The following is a 24,325-nucleotide window of genomic DNA, read 5'->3' on the forward strand; positions in this document are numbered from 1 at the left end:
AAGAAAAATACTCTCCGTGTAAAGAAACAATGTCAGAATGTAATTACAATGATTCCATTCTCCAATACACCAATATATTATAGTAACAGCAATATAAATTTCCAGCCACAAAAATACCATCCGAAGCGCACAAGTTCACTGCTGTCCATGCAATGATGTAATGTTCACTAAACACAGTCCAACGACGATGCAAAACCGGTCCGTTCTATCAGCATTTTACTGCGTTCATTGATAGATGGAAAATGGCAGCAGCATTCTGAACAAGGACATTAATTAGAGAAAGCCTGGAAAACAGTGACTTGTAATGAAATAAGGCACCATCAGACTACTGCCCCTAAAAATAAATAAGGCGGTCCCAGAGGAAGGATTGCACGGATCCAACATGAGAATGGACCGGTTTTGCATCATCATTGGACTGTGTTCAGTGAATGTTACATCATTGCATGGACAGCAGTGAAATTGTGTGGTTCGGATGGTATTTTTGCCACTGGAAATTTATATTGCTGTTACGATAATATATTGGTGTATTGGAGAATGGAATAATTGTAACTGTATTTTGACATTGTTTCTTTGCACGGAGAGTATTTTTCTTGTTATTTCCTGGTTGCAAAACCTCTGTGGTCCTGGCATTGTTTGACGCTAGCTTGGGAGTGGCAAATTTAGCAAGGAAAACTCTGGCCACCCACAGCAAGTGACCGGGAGCCCCGATCTAAGAGCACATCTCTCTTTCACTGGTTGATGGTCCAGCTCTTTTAAAAATATTCTTATGCAAAAGAAGAAAGTACTAGGGAAGGTGAAATTTACAGATAAAATAACGGACACTGAGGATTAGGGAAAAGGTGATAGTACAGGGGAACTCATAGGATGGGTTTAGAGTCTGGTATAATTAAATCAAGGCTGCTAGTTTTAGCTTTTATGCTATCAAATGTTATTTGAAAAAAAATAAAATAATTTTCTAACTTTAGGCTTTTTTATTGTGCAACAGGAAAGGAGTAGCAAATATTTCACTGGGATACGCAGATTAAACGGCAACCACCCACCCAGATGATAAATTCTACAAAAATGACTTAATGAAGATTTTGTCTTTAAAGGAGAATGCTAGATCAGTTCTTGTTTCTAACCGCAACTATTATCAAATGAAGTGAGCCAGGAGGGGGCCCGCTGAGACCTAAATGCCAACATCTGGTGTGCCAGGATTAGTCTCAGTAAGAGCCACCAAGCAAAGAAATTGCTGACGCCCTTCAGAAACCAGTCCCAGAGGTATATGAGATAAAAGGATACATCAGCGTCTACGTAAGACTGCAACAACCGGATCTCTCCTTGGGAATGACATTCGTATAAAGTAACCTGAAGGCAGAGAACACGCAAGAAATTAGATTCATGTACTGGAAATCGGTTTAGCTGTAAGAACCAGGAACTAAATGCATTATCTAAATTAACTCTCCTCTTTTTCTGAACCTTAAAAATGCTTTAATCCATGCATGCTCGGACATAAATAAATAAATTATCAGGCCAGTAATTTGCTTAAAGCAGACCATGGACCTGCTTGGACATTATATTTCACTCCATCCCTGGCACTGCCCACAGAGAAAGCTGTGGATAGGGGGCTTTGGCTTCCCAAGAAAGGAAAGGTCCCCTGTGCAAGCACCAGTCGTTTCCGACTCTGGGGTGATGTTGCTTTCACAATGTTTTCACGGCAGACTTTTTACGGGGTGGTTTGCCATTGCCTTCCCCAGTCATCTAGACTTCTCCCCTCCAGCAAGCTGGGTACTCATTTGATCAGCCTCGGAAGGATGGAAGGCTGTCAACCTCAAGCCGGCTACCTGAAAACCCAGCTTCCGCCGAGGATCGAACTCGGGTTGTGAGCAGAGCTTAGGACTGCAGTACTGCAGCTTTAACACTGTGCCACGGGGCTCATTTGTCTTCCCAAGCTCCCCACAAAATCATTCTCCATGGAGAAAATAAAAACATAAAATGTGCCTCTGAGTCCCAGCCAACTCACAACCACCCCATAAAAGTTCCAGCTCAAGGGGTTTTCAAGGCAAGAGAAGATGATGATGATGATGATATTGGAGTTATACCCCACCGCCCACTCCAAATCTCAGAGTCTCAGAGAGGCTTACAATCTCCTTTACCTTCCTCCCCCACAACAGACACCCTGTGAGGTGGGTGGGGCTGGAGAGGGCTCTCACAGCAGCTGCCCTTTCAAGGACAACTCCTGCGAGAGCTCTGGCTGACCCAAGGCCATCCCAGCAGCTGCAAGTGGAGGAGTGGGGAATCAAACCCGGTTCTCCGTACACTTAACCACTACACCAAACTGGCTCTCAAGAGAAGAGCAGAGGTGGTTTGCCATTGCGTTCCTCTGCACAGCAAGAAACTAGAAACTAGAAACATTTTTTGCTGGCAGGTAGATAGCTGGATGGCAAGCAGCTCTGTGGTGCAGAGTGGTAAAGCTGCAGTACTGCAGTCCTAGGCTCTGCTCACGACCTGAGTTTGATACCGGCGGAAGCTGGGTTCAAGGAGCCGTCTCAAGGTTGACTCAGCCTTCCATCTTTCCAAGGTTGGTAAAATGAGTACCCAGCTTGCTGGGGGGGGGGGGGAGATGTAGATGACCGGGGAAGGCAATGGCAAACCACCCCGTAAAAAAGTCTGCTGTGAAAACATTTTGATGTGACGTCACCCCAGAGTCAGAAACAACTGGTGATTGCATAGGGGACTACCTTTGCCTTTTTAGATAACCGGATGAGCATACAACCTTCACTGAAATAGTGTTCCCTCATGACAGACAAGCCAGCTGATCGTTTAACTCCTAGACAAGCAGCCTTGTGAGTACTTAATTAAAAGGCAGCAGTTACAGGGGGCTGGCTTTCCTGAAGCCTGTGCTCATTTCTCCTTGACTAACACCTCCCTGTACTCGCATCGCTTAAGCAGCACTTCTATTGCTGAGAATGGGAAACATGGTTTAACCACCTTCCAGGGAGCATTTTGCTTTGCAAAGGGAGTCAAACTATACAAGTATCTGAAGCAAATCTGAAATCTGTTCTTAGAATGCTTCGATTCAACACTTGGCTCTCCCTCTAGGACCCTCCCCTGCCCTTTTCTGCTCCCTTTTTTTAAAAAAACATAATTCCAACTGGGCACAAAGATACGGTGATTTTTTTTTAATTTAAAAAACCTTCATTTATACAACAGAAACGAAATATAGCGTGTAGCTTGGTTACAATGCTTTACAAATAAAATACATTACAATTAAAATTAAGCTATAGTTATTATGTTCTTTTCACACAATATATGAATAACTAGAGAGCATAGAAAAAAGGTTGTGATCCTTAATGGAGACACACATATTTCAAATGATTGCTAACAGCAAAATTATTAAAAATATAGCATTTCTGTGGTACGTGATAAAATTTGATACAGCCACATAGATACTGGAATTGGACTTTATATTTGCTTGAAATGGAACTGGATATTTTTAAGCATTTACTATCAGATTTGCTTGAAAGATAGCCAGAGGAAAAATTAGTCCTTTTCTGTTTATACTAAAATTTGATAAAGCACTGGGAGATGGGGGAAGACTCCATTCATCGGTTCCAGATATAGTTTTTATGCAGTCATTTTCACAAGCAACTAAATGCCTTTTGAAGGTTTTATCCTCCAGCCCAATGGAACAGGCCCATCACCTTCCCATTCACAGCTAACCTTTCCATTAAACTGAGTGATCAACATAAAAAGTAAAAGCTTCCAGAACATGTATGGTGGCAAATCTCCTCAATCTGCACATATACCTGTCTAGGATTGCAACAAACAAACAATTTTTCAGCTCTGCGTTATGCTGAAGTTGCTTTCTTTCCAGCTCCCTCCTTCCCCAATCTATTTGCCTGTCTGCTTTGCCTTCCGGCTCTCAAACATCTGATGTCTTGCGACTCTCAAGTATCTCATGTTTATTCTATGTGGCTCTTATGTTAAGCAAGTTTGGCCACCCCTGTGCTAGATGCACAATTTAACATCAGAGAAAGTTCCCCACTTCTGAAAACTGCAGTACATTCTGCATCCTAAATCCAAGCTGTATATCAGGCAAAGGTTTGGAACGTTCGAAGAGATAGCAGACTGCAAGTCTTTCGAAATAAGCTCCTTTAGACCATTCTGGGAATCCCACAAAGCACACCAACAGGCTTTTTTAAGCGCAGAAAAAGCGTAGGGGAGGGATGGTGGCTCAGTGGTAGAGCATCTGCTTGGGAAGCAGAAGGTCCCAGGTTCAATCCCTGGCATCTCCAAAAAGGGGTCCAGGCAAATAGGTGTGAAAAACCTCAGCTTGAGACCCTGGAGAGCCGCTGCCAGTCTGAGTAGACAATACTGACTTTGATGGCCCAAGGGTCTGATTCAGTATAAGGCAGCTTCATATGTTCATATGTTCAATGATGATATAGCAGTACCTGTTAACCTAAATTACTGGGTAAAATGTTCTTTGATGCTGAAAAGCAGACTAAAACACATTACAACAGTGGTTTGCAGATCAGTTGGGAGGAAGAGAAGTAGGGTGAGTTGGGAGGGGAGGCCCTTGATGGCAGACTTGAGCTTGCCTTTGTGCTAAATGGCTATGAAACACAGCCAACTGTGTTTCACTAAACACAGCCAAAAACACTAAACACACACACAAAATAGAATACGAGTTTACTCAAAGTTAAAAGTAGTTAAAATCCCATGCTTTATTTCTGGAAAGAGGAAAAGTACCATGAAGCTACTATGCAAACGGGTTGTGAAAAGTAGAGTTAAATCCAGATGTAGGTCCCACTCAAAAGTCTTAAGAACCACTGCTTGAAGGAACAAATGCCCCTTTCTTTTCCACAAACAATTTGGTATCAGAGTCTGCTTCATACACTGCAACACCATAGGTTTTCCCAGGCTCACAATACCATCCTAAGCAAAGTTGCAAGCCTTCTAACACAACTGAAGTCAAGGGACTTAGAAGGCTTCAGTTCTCCACAGGCTTGCATTCACTTCCGAAAGTTGGGGACGGATTGGGCATAGCCGCTTTAAATCAAGAGTTTATAGATAGCAGCAAAATATGGCTCTAGGAGGAAAGAATGCACACACCCACATTGACTGGAAGATTAGCTTGCTCAATTCAGTTATGACACTCTAAGACGACGACATTGGATTTATATTCTGCCCTCCACTCAGAGTGGCTCACAATCTCCTTTATCTTCCTCCCCCACAACAGACAGCCTGTGAGGTGGATGGGGCTGAGAGGCGCTCTCAGAAGCTGCTCTTTCAAGGACAACCTCTGCGAGAGCTATAGCTGACCCAAGGCCATTCCAGCAGGTGCAAGTGGAGGAGTGGGGAATCAAACCCAGTTCTCCTAGATAAGAGTCCACACACTGAACCACTACACCAATCTCTCTCTCTCTCTCTCTCTCTGCGTGTTAAGGTTTAACCTGATGCCAACTCCCGTTTTGGAAGGCACACTTACTAACGCCTACATGCTGCACAATTTTGCCATTGTGGTACAGAAGAAACTGAGAATCTCATTTTTTTTTTTTAAAAAAAGTTCTATTTGTACAACAGACAAGAATAAAAATTTTCCCTGCTCTGATCTTTGAAAGCTTGATTTTTACTGGCTGATAAGAATCAGAAAGTAACAACTCAGTCCACAAGCTGTATTTCAACATTCTCAAGTTCTAATGTCATCAATTTTGTGTATGTGTGTGTGTGTGTGAATATCATCCTGCTCTACTTCTCTAGCATGACTGTTTCTCCAGTTATGGCCAATGACTGATGGAAACAAACTTTTTAAAACAGGGGTGTCAAACATGCAGTTCAAGGGCCGAATCAGGCTCCCAGAGGCTCCAATCAGGTCTCCAGAGCAACTGGCCATCATCTGCTTCCTTTCCCATGTATCTTGCTTCCTTCTGCATTACAGCTTGCTTTAGAAGGCTTGCTCAATTGCACAGGAGCTACAGAACAAAACCTCTATTTTCTCTATTGGCTGAGACTCCTCCCTTGGGGAGGAATAACTTGCTTTGCCAGGCTCGCCCAATCACGCAGCAGAGCTACTGAGCCAAGCTTGAGAGAGAGAGTGATTGACGCTCCTCCCTCCCCCCGAAGTCCCTAGGGAAGGAAGGAAAGAGCTTCCTTTGCCCAGTTCCCTGGATCCCATGGGAGAAATATAAAGAAAGCACCTTTAAGACCAATGAGTGCTAACGTTTTAAGCATGTTTTAAGTTTTTTAAAAATATGTATTTGTGTTTGTCTGTGTTCTTTATAAAATTTATAGCTCTGCTACCTAATCTTAAATAGGTACACACGTGGCCCAGCCTGAAATGGCTCGACCCACCCAGACATGGCCTGGCCCAACAAGGTCTCTTTTATGTCAGATCCAGCCCTCATAACAAATGAGTTCGGCACCCCTGTTTTGAAATATCCAACCACAACTTATCATGGCACTGTGTGTCCTCGGAAAGCAGGCTAACAGCCTGAGAATGAAAGAAGGCCAGGTTTGAATATGCCACTCACTCTGTTGCTGCCGACTGTGGCGAACACAAGAGGGTCGCCTTCCTTGCTGTGCCAATTGAACTGCACCCCAAACAGCGGCTGACTGTGGTCTTCCTGGAAAAAGTAAAGGATAACGAAGATGAAGATTCAATGCACAAGCAAAATATACCCAACCATAAGCAATTCTGGCAAAAAAAAAAATCCAATGCTTCAATAACCTTCTTATATATCTGGCAAAAGAGGCAGGATTTTGAAAGGCAGAATAACAGGTGATGGTGCCATGACCCTGGGCCTAGTGAGGCTTGCAGGCCCAGGGAAGCCTGCCTAGGAGCTACTGGGAAAAGCCTACATTTCCCAGGATCCCTTCGGTCCCTCTGACTGGGTGGCAAGGGTTTGGAGGGAAACCGGCCCAGAGAGGGCTGAGGCCTGAAAGGAGAACATAAAAGGGCCAAGCCCAGGCAGGGGATGTTCTTTTCCTGGAAGGCTGAGCTGAAGGCAGGCTGTAGCCTAGAGAGCTTGCAGCAGGGAAAAGTTCCCTTACCCAAGGGGGTAAGTGTTGGTTATTAAGAGTAGGGACTGTATAGATAAACGTGCCAGGGCTTTTTATCTGCACCAACCTTTACTGTAGTTATATTTCACTGTTCTAACCACTTATTATTTGAGCACTGTAAATAAACTGTTGTTTTTATACTTCTTGGGTCCTCACGTCTCCTTAGTCACAATTAGGAGGTATTTATTAAAGTAAGACAAGGCTGGTTGAGTGCTCTGGGCCCTTCCATACAGACCCTTACCAAAGTGGCGGCAGCCAGTAGAAGGCCCTGCTAGGCCTGGCTGTGTGACAGATGGTAAAAAGAGACCACAGTTGAAACTAGATTTCTTGGTCACAGCACACAATAATTACTTATGCTATTTTTAAAAAATTCTGCATCACTTAAGGTTGCCAGCCTCCAGGCGAGGGCTGGAGATTGGGAATTTCATGTTTTAACAATGTATTAATAACACATGGTTACAATATTTAATTATCTTTTTCTTATACTAAACCATATGATATTTCACCCCCCCTCCCTCCAATATTGACTTCCCCGAAGTTATAAATTTAGATTCAATTCTAAAGGCACCACTAATCTATCATAATATAATACTTTTAGTTACTACTAAAAAATTGTCCAATATCTTTTTATGTTCCACTCTTTCCCCATATATCCTTTGAATTTCTTCCACTCCTTTTTGAATAAGTCTAAGTCATAGTCTTTTAAAGTTTTAGTTAATTTGTCCATTTCACTCCACGATACAACTCTGCATCAAAAATTCTGCACCACTTAAGACAGGGGTCCTTGACACGGTGTCTAGGGATGCCCGCCAATTCCTTTGCTGGTGCCCCCCAAGAGTTTTCAGAAAGTGAGCAGAATCACATAGGCTTTCTGATTGGCCACTGGAGTTACAACTGGCTGGGCAGACTCTTTTAAAAGGTGTCACCATGGCACAAGTATCTTCATTGCATGACTGAAGCACACTGCGGGTACGCAAGAAAATATGTTTAAACAACATGTTCATTTTAAAAAACATCCTGTTAAAACAGATGCTGTGTTGAAGAGCTGCTATAAAATTTATACATCACTCCACTCCTTATTTATTTATTTATTTATATTAAGATTTATACCCCGCCCTTCTCACCTAGGTGTCTCAGGGCGGCTTGACATTTGTGGTTGGCTCCCCCTCGTGCGGCAGCCATTTTGTGGATGGGCCCACCACCTTGTTTCAGGATTCCAAAGCTGCCCAAAGATTGGAGACCACTTACCTAAGATCTAAGGAGGCTTACAAGCCCTTACAGTGCAACAAAATGTCCACAGAAACATAGACTACCAATGTGCTAATGAAAACTGCATAAAGAGTCAAATCACAGCAGGACAGGCAACCATGAAAGAAGGAAAAACCAATAAACCTGCCCCCAAAATGCTGCACCCCAGTTTCATGACGCGTGTGTGAGTAAATGTACTCAATGGCATAGCGCAGGTATGCATGGGATAGAGAAGGTAGAGAAAGAAGTACTGCTCTCCCTTTCTCACAATACGAGAACTCATGGACACTCAATGAAATTGCTGAGCAGTCGGGTTAGAACAGATAAAAGGAAGTACTTCTTCACCCAAAGGGTGATTAACACGTGGAATTCACTGCCACAGGAGGTGGCGGCGGCTACAAGCATAGACAGCTTCAAGAGGGGACTAGATAGACATCTGGAGCAGATGTCCATTAGCGGCTATTAGCCACAGAGTATTGTTGGAACTCTCTGTCTGGGGCAAGTGATGCTCTGTATTCTTGGTGCTTGGGAGGGACAACAGTGTGAGGACTTCTAGTGTCCAGGTTCCACTGATGGACCTCCTGATGGCACCTGGATTTTTTGGCCACTGTGTGACACACAGTGTTGGACTGGATGAGCCATTGGCCTGATCCAACATGGCTTCTCTTATGTTCTTATCCCTAAACCTCACAGGGAAGTTTTTGGGAGTGTATTTTTATATTGTTGGTGTGTGCATGGGTGCCTGCACATGGAAGTCATGTTGGCCTCTGGTGACTAACCCCTACTGGGGGCCTGGAAGATATTTAGGGAAGTGGCTGAATAAGCCTGCCCCTGCCTTCCGACTGGGTATTTCAAGGACAGTCTCCCATCCAAGAACAACAGTCAACCTTGCTCAGCTTCCAAGATTTTACAAGATCGGGCTTGCGTGGGCTATCCAGGTCAAGGCACAGGGAAGCTACTTTTGACACATTCCTGCGTCACCCATAACATGTATTTCCAAACAGCATGACTTAATGTGCCTTTGGCGGGAAGTTAGAAGCATCTCTTTCTCAGTGAAGGCTAACTTATATAAATCTCACACAACACGTTCTCGTATTGTGAGAAAGGGAGAAAACGTACTTCTTTCTCTACCTGCTCTATCCCATGCATAATCTTGTAAACCTCAATCATGTCACCCCTCAGTTGACGTTTCTCCAAGCTAGAGCCCCAACAAGATGGAAACAAGGCTTCCACAGTGACCAAGCACATGTTTCTGCATAACTCTTTGAGACTGTCAGTAGCTAATGATGGCAGGAGAATTTCAAACATTTCAACATTTTGGATTTATATCCCGCCCTCCACTCCGAACATTTGCTTGTTTTGTATTATTAATTCTAAACAGAGAAAAACAGGTTACTCACCTGTAATTGATGATCTTCGAGTGGTCATCTGTGCAGTCACACACATGGGTTTTCCCGTCAGGACGAACCCTACCTCGGAGATTTTAAAAGCTAGCCTAGGCGTTATTTTTGGCGCGCACTCCCTTCCGTCCTGGGGAGCAGGCATCCACTGCGCATGCCTGGAACGGGAGGGAGGCGCCCCACCCAGCCAGTTTCTTTCCCCGCCGCCGACATAGTAGATGAGCGGTTGCAGAGTACCAGTGGCCAGCAGCGGGGATGGTTGGGCGGGCGTGTGTGACTGCACAGATGACCACTCGAAGATCATCAATTACAGGTGAGTAACCTGTTTATCTTCTTCGTGGTCTCTGTGCAGTCCCACACATGGGTGACTGATAAGCTGAACTGCACGGTGGTGGGTGCTGGCACTAGAGTAGGAGAGAAAAATTAATGCAATGTTAATGCAAATCAGTCAAGCAAGTATTGGACTCCAAGGTAAGTTGGTACTTACCGGATCCAGATCGTATCTTAGTCGAAGATAGAGCGGAGTACTGCCTGTCCAAAGGAGGCATCTTGCCTAGCACGAACGTCCAGAGCGTAGTGCATAGCAAAGGTCGAGGTGGAAGACCAGGCGGCGGCAGCGCAGACGTCTTCCATGGAGACCCCTCTGGCTAAGGCAGATGATGTTGACAAAGCTCTTGTAGAGTGAGCTCGTAGTGTAGTTGGAACCGGCTGCTTTGCTAGTCTGTAACACAGCTTTATAGCAGCAACCAACCATTTCGAAAGTCTCTGCGTAGATATCTTTTGTCCCTTATTGTGCCGTCCATAGGCCACAAAGAGTCTGGAGTCCTTCCTGAATGATGCTGTTCTATCTATGTAATAGGCGAGTGCCCGTCTAACATCTAGGCAGTGTAGGGCTTCTTGGCCCTTATCCGTAGGACGTTGAAAGAAAGCGGGTAGAGTTGTGATCCTGTGGAGGTGAAACGTGGATACTACCTTAGGCAAGAAGGTAGGATCTGGTCGTAACACTACCCTATCGTGATGAAAAATGGTGTAAGGCGTGTCTGCTCTAAACGCACAAATATCGCTGGCTCTTTTAGCGGAGGTAAGTGCGACTAGCAGCGCCGTTTTCCACGAGAGGAAATGCAAAGGGATTGAAGCCATGGGTTCAAAAGGTGGTTTCATTAGCTGGCTTAATACTAGAGATAAACTCCAACTGGGGTACAGTTGTCGTGATGGTGGATGCAGGTGTAAAATTCCTTTCAAGAAGGATTTCGCAGCGGGGTGTGAGAATACAGACCGTCCTTGTATGTGAGGGTGAAAAGCTGAGATTGCTGCCAGGTGCACCTTTAAAGACGAATGAGTTAGCCCCTTTTCAGATAATGACAATGTATAGGCCAAGATTTGAGGCATAGAGGCAGACAAAGGTTTAAAGTTATGCTTGGTTGCGTAGATGGAAAATCTTTTCCATTTCATGGAATATGACTTTCTCGTTGATGGTTTTCGTGCATTTAATAGGACGTTTCTCACTCCCTCAGGGAATTCTGAGAAAGTATCCTCCAAGCTGTCAAGCGGAGTCTGTCCGGGTCGTGATGAAGAACCCTGCCGTTCTGTTGTGAGAGGAGATTCTTGGCCCGGGGGAAGTGATGGTAAGTATTGTCCGATAGGAAAAGGAGCGTTGTGAACCATGGTTGGCGAGGCCACCACGGTGTGATTAGAATACAATTTGTATTGTCCAGTTGAATTTTCTGTATTGATCGTGTTATCAGTGGAAACGGTGGGAAGAGGAAATGTAATGGACCTGTCCATCTCTGAATGAAGGCATCCCCTGCAGATTGTGGTGAGGGCGGACCTCTCATAAAGAAGAGAGCACATTGTGCATTGTCTGGTGCAGCAAACACATCTATTGATGGTGTTCCGAATTTCTGGAACACTGGTAGGAGGTATTGCCTGTGGAGTGACCACTCGTGGTCGTTGATGAGATACCTGCTCAATGTGTCCGCTTGTGTGTTCTGGGCACCGGGGAGATGTACTGCAGTGAGATGGATCTGATGCGCGATACTCCAGTGCCAGAGGTGCATTGCTCGCTTGCAAAGACGGGTAGATGCAGTCCCTCCTTGCCTGTTTATATAGAACACAGTCGCCACGTTGTCGGACGCTATTTGAACGTGACGGCCGTGAAGAGTTGGCAGGAATGATTTCAGAGCTCTGTGGACGGCTAAGAGCTCCAGGCAGTTGATATGGAGCGACTGTTCGTATGGCGTCCATTGCCCCTGGACTGAGAGGGTGTTTAGATGGGCTCCCCAGCCCCACCTTGATGCATCTGTTGTGACTACCGCTGACGGGCTTGGTCTTAAGAATGGCATGCCTGTCAGCAAATGATTTCGAACTGTCCACCATCCCAGAGAGGGAAGGATGTTGTTTGGGACAGTTAGGAGGGTTTGTTGAGATTGGTGTTGGGGACGATATGCACGAACAAACCAGATTTGTAGGGGCCTCATACGGAGTCTTGCATGTGGTAGGACCGCCGTTGTCGCTGCCATGAGTCCTAACATGCGTTGAATGGTGAAAGCTGTTTGTTTTGGCTGTTGCATTATTTCTGTGGCTAGTGTGTGAATAGAGGCTATTCTGTCTGTTGGGAGGTACGCCCTGTGGTCCGTGGTGCAGAGGCGAGCCCCTATGAATTGAATGTCCTGTGAGGGGATTAAATTCGATTTTTGCTGGTTGACTTGGAGACCCAGGTCTGCTAAGAGTGCAAGGGTTATAGCAATGTCTTTTTCCAGTTGTGGCCTTGAAGGCCCCACAAGGAGCCAATCGTCTATGTATGGGTAAGTTGCAATTCCGCGCTGTCTGAGGTATGCAGCGACCACCGCCATACACTTTGTAAAAGTCCTGGGTGCTGTGGAGAGTCCGAACGGAAGCGCTCGAAACTGATAATGTCTGTTTCCCACGGCAAATCTCAGGAACTTTCTGTGGCCTTGATGGATTGTTAGGTGAAAATAGGCATCCTGTAAGTCTACCAGCGCCATCCAAGCATTTTGAGGGATTAGGGGCAAAATGGATTGGAGGGTGACCATCCTGAATTTTCTGTGGTGGATGAACTTGTTGAGAGCCCTGAGGTCCAAAATCGGGCGCTGACCTCCATCCCTCTTGGGGACTAGAAAGTACCGGGAGTAGAAGCCTGTCCGATGGTACTGATCTGGGACAGGTTCTATGGCCGCCTTGGCCATAAGAGTGATGATCTCTTCTTGGAGGGGAGGGGATGGAGGGGTTGCAACAAAGTGGTGTCTTGCAGGGGGAGAATGAAACTCTATTGAATAACCTCTTAAAATGATATTCAGGACCCATTTGTCTGTGGTAATTAACTTCCAGTTCTCGTAGAACGGTAGGAGTCTGGAAGTGTTGTGAGGTGGCAGAGGTGGAGAGTCAAAGAGACTGCTTGGATGCAGTTGCAGTCTTTTTAGGTTGTTGTGGTCTTTGCTGCCGCTGGTTAAAAGGTTGCTTAGATGGTGGAGCCTTACGCTTCCAGTATTCCGACTGTCGAGGGGACCTGGAGCGTTTGAATGGCATTGGCTTCCATGGTCTGGCTTTGTAGCCCTGCTGTTGCTGTTGGGTCACACCAAGTCTTTTTGCCCGTTTGCGGCTGTCGTCGACTGTGGTGAGTATGTCGTCTGTCGTGGCATTAAAAAGGCCTTGGCCGTCGAAAGGGAGATCTTCGATTTTGAATTTAATGTCGGGTTGTAGGGAAGAGGAGCGAAGCCAGGCGTGCCTTCTCAAGGCAATGGAGGCAGCCATCGCCTTGGAGGTGCATCCCACGGAGTGACGAATGGTATTTATCTGTTGTTTGGAGACTCTATTGAGCTCCTGTAATAATGTGCATGCCTGTTTTTGAGCAGGTTCTGGTAGAGCCGAGACAAGCGTGCCCAGTTGGGAGGACAGATTGTGGGAGTAAGCAGCAAAATATGCCAAATAATTATTGATTTTGGCGTTTGCTGTGGAGATGGAATACATCTTCCTTCCCAGTGTGTCCAATTTCCTGCCCTCCTTCTCCGGGGGTACAGGATGACGAGTCTGCTTCGATTTGGAGGAAGAGTGGACTATCATCGAGTTCGGAGCCGGGTGACTGAAAAGAAACTTCGACTCCGTAGCTTGGATCTTGTATAGGGATTCGATGCGCTTTGACGTGGGAGGAATAGATGCCGGCTTGTCCCAGGCTTCTTTAATGGCATCTAGATGCACCGGAAGCATTGGCAGAAAGGAACCAGCGGGTAGGTCCGAATGGACCAAATCGTGAACTACATCCGTGACCTTGGGCGCGTCCGATGTCAGCTTTACATTAAGAGCAGAAGCCATGTTTGCGACCAAGTCCAGATATGTTTTGGCTCCGTCGGATGGTGACAAATCTGCAGGCTTTGCAATATCTGAAGCTGGGGATCCAGGAGAGGACATCGATTGCATCGAGTCCGATGACGCGTCGGATTCGACATCGGAGTTGTCAGGTTCGGGTGCTTGCGGGTCCGGTCTGGTTGGACTCGTGTTCTTAGGTTTAGAGGTCGAAGTGGAAGGAGTCGGAGATGGCTGTTTCGTTGGCTGCTTACTCCGTTGGTCGGGAGTTGCTTCCTTGGATTGGTTCCTGTGGTGATCTGCACGGTACCGAGAGTGGTGGTAACCGCAGCATTGATGGGAATCCATTGATGGAGACCTCGAGGTGTAGTAGCGTCTTCTCGGGGACATGGATGGAGACCGAGATCTCGGGTTGTAGCGATAGCGGTCCCTCCCCCTGCTAGGGGATCTCTCCGGGAAACGTGTATGATGGTACCGATGTCTCTCGATGCTCGGAGATCTGGCTGGGAATCGATGAGTATCAAAGTAGCGATGAGCATCGTGTCTATATTGGATGGGATTCGACATATCGCGGAACGATCTGGGGTTGATGTGTTGTTGAGTCCACTGCAGCGGGTCTCGGATCTTCTCCAGCGAAGGGTCTGGTATGGATCCTTGCAAAGAAGGAGATCGGGACGGAACCGGGATAACTTCCTCCGTCTGCTGATGCGGTGAGTCCGTAAGCGGAGTGGCCGCTTCCTGGGTATCGGATCCGGGTGTGGACGGATCACCATGTCTGTCAGACTCGTGTTGTTCCGAAGGTTTGTTCGGAGCGGTAGGTTTTTTCGAGTCCTTCGGGTCGGTAGATTTTTTCGGTTCCTTCGGGTCGGTAGGTTTTCTCGAATCCTTCGGGCCCTTCGGATCGGAGTGCTTGTGTTTCTTGGTGTGCTTCCCAGTTTTCAATTTAATAGGCGCGACCGTTTGTTGTGACGTCTTCGCGCCGTCGCCGGTTTTCGCGGCATCGCCGGGTTTATGCTTGCTGGGAACAGTGGCCACTGAAGCTGCCGACCTTGCGCCGTCCCCTTGGGGAGACAGAAGGGGAGGCGACTTACTTGTAGTAGAGGATTGCGACATTTCAGGGTGAAGCACAGACTCCATAAGATGACTTCTCAGTCTAGCGGCCCTGTTTTTCCGCGCCTGTTTGCCGAATTGAAGGCAATGCGCACAGGCGTCTACTTTATGGGCTTCTCCCAGGCAAAATAAACAAAGTGAATGTCCGTCCGATGTAGGGATTTTTGCCCTACAACGCGAACACCTTTTAAAGGTTATTCTACTATCCCTTCCTTCCATACGCCCGGGGGGGAGGGGGGGTAGGGGAAGGGAGGTCTGAGGTAAAAGCAGGAAAGATATTTTTTTCTTTTTTTTTTCTTTTTTTTTTTTTTTGAAGAGTAATGAAGAGTATAAGAATATAAGAAGGAAAATGGAATAAAAGAGAGGAAACGACGAAGAAGCGAAGGCTAGGTTCTGAGGTAAAAAAGGAGCGCAACGAGGTAAGACTATCCCGGGCGACGGTTGGAAAGAAACTGGCTGGGTGGGGCGCCTCCCTCCCGTTCCAGGCATGCGCAGTGGATGCCTGCTCCCCAGGACGGAAGGGAGTGCGCGCCAAAAATAACGCCTAGGCTAGCTTTTAAAATCTCCGAGGTAGGGTTCGTCCTGACGGGAAAACCCATGTGTGGGACTGCACAGAGACCACGAAGAAGATCAGGTGCTATCCTTGGCAAGCAGAACAATGTGCATCCCAATGTATATTCTTAAAATAAAAAAGAGTGCAGCTACTTTAGAAGCTGTAAAGAGTTTAAGCCCAATCACCCCACCACCCATGCATTATTTCCAGGAAAGAACAAATGTTTTTCACAGATCTTCAGGTAGAGGGACACTTCTACACTCTCCCCAGCAATCTTCTTCAAGTCACATGAAATTTTAATGATCAGGTTAAGCATCTTTGCTTCAAAGATGCACTTTCCCTACTGAGCAACTATTTCCTATACCATCTGTATTTTAGTACTCTCTACTGGTGGTTAACTTTTTTCAAAGTCTGAAGGGGGGAAGAAACCCTCCACACCCTTCAATTTCCTGTTAGTTGTGAAAATATAACTCTGCTTCCCTGTTATTTAAACTTAAACAGAACAAACACCCCAACAAAAGGGCACTTTTTTTAGAACCAGTATTTCAGACCTATTTATGACAAAACAGTGTTGTATGCCTCTAAAAGGAGCACTTCTCCTAAAACGCACCATGTTCGAGTTCAATACGTGTAGGATGTGAAAACCATTTTATTCCAGGGATTTAAAAAAACCCCTGAAATTTCTTCTAAATAGCAGTAGAAAGGAGCCAGAGTCCAGCAGCACAAAGACGAACAAAATTGGTGGCAGGGTAAAAGCTTTTGTGAGGCACTGAAGTGAATCTGAAGCGCTACTCATCTTCTTCTAAATAGTTACTTGTTTCCTCTCAGACACCTACTAAATTTGCTTAAGATGTGAAAATAGCAACTAACTTGGAGAGGGGGAAAACGGCACATATTCTTGAAGCATGCATGAAAATGCCTTAGGTATGATAGCTATTCAGACCCTCACTTTCAGAGTCAGTCTCCCCCCCGCACCCGAAGATACTGGTAACCAGTGTTCCCTCTAAGTTGAATTAGTGCGAGCTAGCTCACAGTTTTTTAGCCTCCGGCTCACACATTTGTGTCTTAGCTCAGGAAAAATGGTCCCAGAGGAAACTAATTTATGCAGTAGCTCACAGCTTTAATGCTAGTAGCTCACAAAGTAGAATTTTTGCTCACAAGACTCCACAGCTTAGAACGGGTATTGCTAGCAACCACCATTTTCGCAAAGCCCTGCTTGGGAAGGCCCACAGCCATCTAATGGGCTGCTGCAGGAAACAAAACATGGTACAAAATACATTCTTCGTCTGATCTAGCACAACTCTTTCTCCTTTGGATTACAGAATAAGAACAAAAATTTACTAGCATTTTTTAAAATGTCAGCAATACAACCATCTTCATTACATAGAAGCTGTTACCGAAAAGCAAACATCTCATAGATTTTTAGAGTACAAATTTTATTCATTTATTTTGATTTATAGCCTGCCCTTCCACTAGGACAAGCTCAGGGTGGGTTACATCATCAAAGAAAACAATCAACAGTTAAACCCAAATTAGAATATATAAAATCGAAAGTTACAGACCTTGAGGCTGTTGACACACTTGAAGGAATATTTGCATTTCTTTGACTTCCATTTTCCTTTCCCCCAGCTTTTCCTTCCGGGAGCATTGGGAGTGTTTGTGGGAGTGTCAGGGCGTTCTGTGTTAGTACCGCTCTCTATACTGACAGCATCATCCTGAGAACAAAACGATTTGTTTAAAACAGACAGAATTAAACTCAGATTAAAAGCAAGCTAGCTCCTGAGCAGAAGCGTTCCCACACGCTCGAGCATGGACACAGAAACCCGTTCACAATTAAGTAACCCCAAGAAGTTAAGAGAGTTTCCCAACAACGTGTCATGCAGCTGCAAAGCTACTGGGATCAGACAATTCAAACTCCTGTAATAAGGGCCCGGTTTTAAGTTCCCATTTCACAAATTCACTGCCACAGGAGGTGGTGGCGGCTAGAAGCATAGCCAGCTTCAAGAGGGGATTGGATGAAGATATGGAGCAAAGGTCCATCGGTGGCTATTAGCCACAGTGTGTGTGTGTATTTTGGCCACTGTGTGACACAGAGTGTTGGACTGGATGGGCAACTGGCCTGATCCAACATGGCTTCTCTTACGTTCTTATTGTTCTGCCTCCAGATCAACAAGAACCCGGTGGGACCTTCAAAACCAACAAACATACTGTGGAACTGGTTTCTGTGTCAGGTTCAACAAAGTGGCCATCTAAAGAACACGCAATCAGAGGACCTAACAGCAGGAGAGTTACATTTCTAGGCAGAACACAAAGGCCCTGACAACAGAAAAGGGCTATGAGGCTAACCCTGAAACATCCATACCATCTTTCTTGCACCTCATGACTGACCAGTTAAATCTGCAAATTAACATGAGCTCTGAAGAAGGGTGGGATGCACTCACTCTCTTCTATCTGATCCAGGTGGGCAGCCGCGTCGGTCTGAAGCAGTGCAACAAAGCAGGAGTCAAGTAGCGCCTTTAAAACCAACAGACTTTTATTCAGAACGTAAGCTTTTGTGCGCACGCACGCTTCTTCAGACGAGGAATAAGGTACAGTAAGCAGAGCTACATACAGCTTGTTGGGTTTAGAGCGTGAAGTGGTACAAAGTTAAAAATCCAAGAGCTGAACAGTAAAATTAACAAATTCAGAAAACCTTTGATCTGGGTTGCATTCGCGTGGGAAACAAATAAAACAGTGACACGTCATTCCTCGTCTGAAGACGTGTGTGTGCGCGCAAAAGCTGACGTTCTGAATAAAGGTTTGTTGGTCTAAAAGGGGCTGCTTGACTCCTGCTTTGTTCTCTTCTATCTTGGCGCATTGTTATCTCGCCATTCCTTCAAAGAGTGCAGGGCAGCATGCAGACTCGGTTCATCCCGTTTTATTTTCATAACGACTCCGTGAGAGAGGTTAGGCTGACAAGAGACAGAGCGACTGGCTCACAGTCTTCCACTGAGCGTCCTGGCAGAGGAGAGCTCCACAGTCCAAGACTCTAACTAATACACCAGGGGTGGCCAACAGTAGCTCTCCATATGTTTTTTCCTACAACGCCCATCAGCCCCAGCCATTGGCCATGCTGGCTGGGGCTGATGGGAGTTGTAGGCAAAAAAAACATCTGGAGAGCTACCGTTGGCCACCCCTGTAATGCACCATGCCAACTATGTCTTTAAAGGATCCCAAAGCAAGCCCACCCACCCCCCAAAAGGTATCTCCTGCTGCCTAAGGCAAGAGAAATGCCTCAGAGGAGGATTGGATTTATACCCCACCCTTCGCTACCCGAAGGAGTCTCCGAGCAATTTATAATCTCCTTTCCCTTCCCCTCTCCACAACAGACACCTTGTGAGGTAGGTGGGGCTGAGAGAGCTCTCACAGAAACTGCTCTTGAGCAGAACAGCTCTGAGGAAGTTATGACTGAGTCAAGGTCACTCCAGCAGGTGAAGGAGTCGGGAATCAAACCTGGTTCTCCCAGGGAAGAGTCCGCGCACTTAACCACTACACCAAACTGGCGCTCACTGCCTGCCCTCCATAAATGTGTACAGCTGCCTAAATGCTTTTATGATATAAAAAGAATACACAAACAAGACCGACACACAAAAAAATTCAAGGCATAAACCATAGGCAGCATTCATCCCTCTAATCTATCACTTATAGCACTGAGAAAATATATCACATGTTATCTTAAGCATTTGCCACAAATTTGCTGGCTTGGGAGTTGATACACATCATCTTGTAATATATTAATTATGCCACGAGAGCAATTTCCCAGATCCTTTTAAAGCCCCGTTCTGCTGATACTCGTGCATTACCTTTCTTCCAGTAAACAGCAGCACCAGCAAATCAGAAAGGCAAGTCCCCCAGGCAGAGGCTGACACAAAGAGCTCTATTTCTAGCCATCACAGATCAGATTTGATCTGCAAGACGAGGGGGAAGGATTTCATCACCTTAGGGATCCTGAGTTGGATGGAACGGTGCACAGGAATATTTCAAATAAATCAAACGTAGTGGCTGAGCAGAGCAGCGGAAGTGGTCCAGGTGGGACTTAGTCCCATGGCCGGTGGGAATCCCTGCTGACTTTTCTGATATTCAGTGTACTTACTTAGAAGTAAGCCACACTGAGTTGGATGGAACTTACTTCCTTGGAAGCTCTACCAAATTCTACGCAGCTTACTTCCAAGATCACCCAGAGACCTTCCATGGCAGTGTGGGGATTTGAACCCGGGGCTCCCGGATCTTGTTTCAGGTGGGCAGCACTAAGGAAAGCTAGCTAAGAGTGCCACAGGAGCCAACTCTAGGAGAGGAGGGGCTCCTACCTTTCCCTTGCACTGTGTTTCCAATTCAAAATGGCATTGGAGGCCTTATTTGCTGACACGCACTCCCAATCGCTTCCGGGTCCTGGCGGTCCTGACCAGAATCAGGCTACCCAAAGCACTTTTGGTGTAGTGGTTAAGTGTGTGGACTCTTATTTGGGAGAACCAGGTTTGATTCCCCACTCCTCCACTTGCACCTGCTAGCATGGCCTTGGGTCAGCCATAGCTCTGGCAGAGGTTGTCCTTGAAAGGACAGCTGCTGTGAGAGCCCTCTCCAGCCCCACCCACCTCACAGGGTGTCTGTTGTGGGGGAGGAAGGTAAAGGAGATGGTGAGCCGCTCTGAGACTCTTCGGAATGGAGGGCGGGATATAAATCCAATATCTTCTTCTTCATCAGCTTTCCCCAGCGCAAACCCAAGGACGATGCCTCAAGTTTAGCTCACAGTGTGTCATGAGGTTGCCAAACTCCAGGCTGCACCTGGAGATCTTCCAGATTGCATTGAGCTACAGCAGATGTGCCGAATACATTTGTTATGAGGGCCGGATCCGACATAAATGAGACCTTGTTGGGCTGGGCCATGTTGGGTTGGGCTGAGCCATGTCGGGCCAGGCCGTGTGTGTACCTATTTAAGATTAGGTAGCAGAGATAAAAATTTTATAAAGAACACAAACCCTAATATATTTTTTTTTAATTTAAGACATGCTTGAAACGTTAGCACTCATTGGTCTTAAAGATGCTTCCTTTGTATCTCTCCCATGGGAACCAGGGCAAAGGAAGATCTGCCTCTTTCCTTCCTTCCCCAGGGGATGGGGTGGGGGAGGAGTTTTAGCCAATAAAAAGAAGAGAGGCTTGGCTCAGTAGCTCTGCTGTGCAATTGAGAGAGCCTGGCAAAGCAAGCTATTCCTCCCCCCTTCCTCCCCAAGAGAGGAGTCTCAGCCAATGGAGAAAATAGCTCTGAAGCTCCTGTGCAATTGAGCAAGCCTTACAAAGCAAAGCTGTTATGCTGAAGGAAGCAAGATATACGGAGAAGAACACAGATGACAGCCAGTTGCTCGGGAGCCTGATAGGAGCCCCCTAGGGGCCTGATTTGGCCCCCAAACTGCATGCTTGACACCCCTGAGCTACAGACTACAGAGATCCATTCTCCTAGAGAAAATGCCTGCTCTCTCCACAAATCCTGTACTCCCAGACGCCAAACTTCAAATCTCCAAGTTAGCAACCCTAACCTGTAGTAGCACAACAAAATTAGAGTCCCACATATGACTTGTAGGGATGCCAGCCTCCAGGTAAGACCATGGACCCGCCCTAAGAGGTACAGTTGCCAGGTTCCACCTGGCCACCAACACAGGATGAGGGTATGGTTGCCACCTCTAGGTTGGGAAACTTTTGGAGATTTGGGGATGGAGCCTGGGGAGGACAGGGACCTCAATGAGGTACAATGTCATCGAGTCCACCCTCCAAAGCAAGCATTTTCTCCTGGGGAGATGATCTCAGTAGTCTGAAGATGAGCTGCAATTCTGGGGGATCCCCAGGTCTCATCTGGAGGCTGGCATCCCTACAAGTCAGAGAGTTGCTGGCAAAAGAAGAACTCCCAACCAATACTCCCTCTAAACTGTGGAGTCTTATGAACAGATCTAGGTGGGCAGCCGTGTTGGTCTGAAGCAACAGAACAAAATGGGAGTCCAGTAACACCTTTAAGACCAACAAAGCTTTATTCAGAATGTAAGTTTTTGTATGCACGCATACTTCTTCAGACAAAGAATGAGGTACAAGGAGCAGAGCTACAGAGCACAGCATTCTAAACCACTGCCCACCAGCTATAAGTAGCTCTGCTCACTGTACCTCGTTCCTTGTCTGAAGACGTATGGAAAGGAAAGGTCCCCTGTGCAAGCACTGTTTTCACGGCAGACTTTTTACGGGGTGGTTTGCCATTGCCTTCCCCAGTCATCTACACTTTCCCCCCAGCAAGCTGGGTACTCATTTGACCGACCTCCGAAGGATGGAAGGCTAAGTCAACCTCAAGCCGGCTACCTGAAAACCCGGCTTCTGCCAGGGATCGAACTCAGGTCGTGAGCAGAGGACTGCAGTACTGCAGCTTTAACACTCTGCGCCACAGACGTATGCACGCATACAAAAGCTTACTTTCTGAATAATACTTTGGTCTTAAAGGTGATACTGGACTCCAACTTTAGTCTTCTGAACAAAAATTCTACTTGGTGAGCTACTGCATAAATTAGTTTTTTGCTCTGGGACCATTTTTTCTGAGCTAAGACAAAAAACGTGTTAGCTGACAGGTGAAGGCTAAAAAACAGAGTGACCTCACACTAACTCATGTCCTTTTGTTTTACCTAGCAAGAGTGATTAACAGGCAACTTTTATTACCTTTTATTGATTTCCCACGCAAGTGCTATCCAGATCAAATGGTCTTCCAATTTAGTACACTATTTTGCCAATCGATCCTAACTTTTGCATCAGTTAACACTTCTTAACCCACCAGCTATACGTATTTCAGCTCAATGTACCCCATCCTCTCGTCCGAAGAACATATATGAACGTATGAAGCTGCCTTATACTGAATCAGACCCTTGGTCCATCAAAGTCAGTATTGTCTACTCAGACTGGCAGTGGCTCTCCAAGGTCTCAAGCTGAGGTTTTTCACGCCTATATGCCTGGACCCTTTTGAGTTGGAGATGCTGGGGATTGAACCTGGGACCTTCTGCTTATCAAGCAGATGCTCTACCACTGAGCCACCATCCCTCCACTATTGAAGGGAGGGAGGGAAAGAAGGAAGGAACATATGAAGCTGCCTTATACTGAATCAGACCCTTAATTCATCAAAGTCAGTACTGTCTACTCAGACTGGCAGCGGCTCTCCAGGTTCTCAAGCTGAGGTTTTTCACACCTATTTGCCTGGACCCTTTTTTGGAGATGCCAGGGATTGAACCTGGGACCTTCTGCTTCCCAAGCAGATGCTCTACCACTGAGCCACCATCTCTCCATACAAGCATACGAAAGCTTACATTCTAAATAAAACTGTTGGTCTTAACTGGACTCCTACTTTAGTCTTCTGAACAAAAAATTCTACTTGGTGAGCTACTGGCATTAAAAGTGGTGAGCTACAACATAAAATAAATTTGCTCTGGGGCCATTTTTCCTGAGTTAAGGCAAAAAATGTGGGTGAGCTGACAGCTGAAGGCTACAAAAACTGAGAGCTACCTCGCACTAACGCAGCCTAGAGGGCAGAGAACGCTGCTCCCAACCCTGACTTCCTTTGAAGAATGGGATGGAGAAAACACACAGGACACACAAAAGCAAGTACAGCTGCAGCAGCCATGCATGCAGATAATTTAACCCCGAATCGCCCCATGCGCCCTTCCCTCCCGCCAAGCAACCGAGCCTTGCACGAGGCGGCCGCCTGAGGCTTCCAAATCACCCGCCTCTTCCCCACTGCTCCTCGCGCCAAGCCAGGGGCCTCAGAGGCAGCCCCACCCACCCGTTGCTAGGAGACGAGCTAGGCCCGAAGCCTGCCCCTCGCCTTCCCCCCAACGGCCTCCTCACATTCTCGTCCCCGGACAGGTCCCCCGGGTTGCTGTTCTCGTCGCTGCTCAGCTTCTGCTTCTTGGCCGGCATCTCCGCAGCGGCGGCAGCGGCGGAGTCTCCCCGGCCTCCGCCTCCCCTTCTCCGCTCAGACATCTTCCCCGCCCCCCATCCCCGGGCGCTGCCGTAAAGCGACGGACGCGGCATGGAGGACGAGGCCGCTCCTCCAACACGGCGCATGCGCAGCGGGCAGAGGAAATGCGGGGGCGGGGCTGGGGCTTCCTTAGCCACGCTGCCGTGAAGCGCGGCGGGGGTGTCGTAAAAAACGAAAGCCACGCTGCTGAAAAAGAAGCAAGCGTAGGAGAGGAAAGCGGGAAGACAAGTGGAGCGTTTAGGACTGTGGGGGGATTCCACCGTTAGGGGGCGCGCGTTGCTGGGGAATTGTGGGGCTCGGGTGATGCTAAGATGCCTTTTGCGCGGGAGCAAGTACCTGGCTTGCGGGGGGAAGTGTAGATGACTGGGGAAGGCAATGCAAACCACCCTATAAAAAGTCTGCCATGAAAATGTAGTGAGAGCGATGTCACCCCAGAGTCGGAAATGACCAGTGCTTGCATAGGGACTACCTTTACCTTTTTTAATGAGCTCCAGTACCTCTTTTTCTACAAAATGACCCCTGAGCACCTTTTTGGCACCAGGGACCAGTTTTGTGGAAAACAAGTTTTCCAGGGACGGGTGTGTGTGTGATGGTTTCGGGTTGATGCAATTGTGC

The 24,325-nt window shown here is 46.7% G+C and overlaps 1 protein-coding gene across 1 annotated transcript in view; it reads right to left on the reverse strand.

The window, feature by feature from the left end:
- EED (embryonic ectoderm development) overlaps window positions 1–23,771 on the reverse strand; it is a 39,401-nt gene extending 15,630 nt beyond the window's left edge. The window contains exons 1-4 of the mRNA XM_060234998.1: window positions 23,578–23,771; window positions 17,238–17,390; window positions 6,516–6,608; window positions 1,282–1,347 (exon numbers count right to left, since the gene is read on the reverse strand). Of these exons, the coding sequence (XP_060090981.1) occupies window positions 1,282–1,347; window positions 6,516–6,608; window positions 17,238–17,390; window positions 23,578–23,763 (498 nt within the window). The 5' untranslated portion in view covers window positions 23,764–23,771. The remainder of the gene's footprint in view (window positions 1–1,281; window positions 1,348–6,515; window positions 6,609–17,237; window positions 17,391–23,577) is intronic.
- Between the last annotated feature and the right edge of the window lie 554 nt (window positions 23,772–24,325).

Source organism: Heteronotia binoei, chromosome 3 (assembly GCF_032191835.1).
Source record: "Heteronotia binoei isolate CCM8104 ecotype False Entrance Well chromosome 3, APGP_CSIRO_Hbin_v1, whole genome shotgun sequence".
NCBI lineage: Eukaryota > Metazoa > Chordata > Lepidosauria > Squamata > Gekkonidae > Heteronotia > Heteronotia binoei.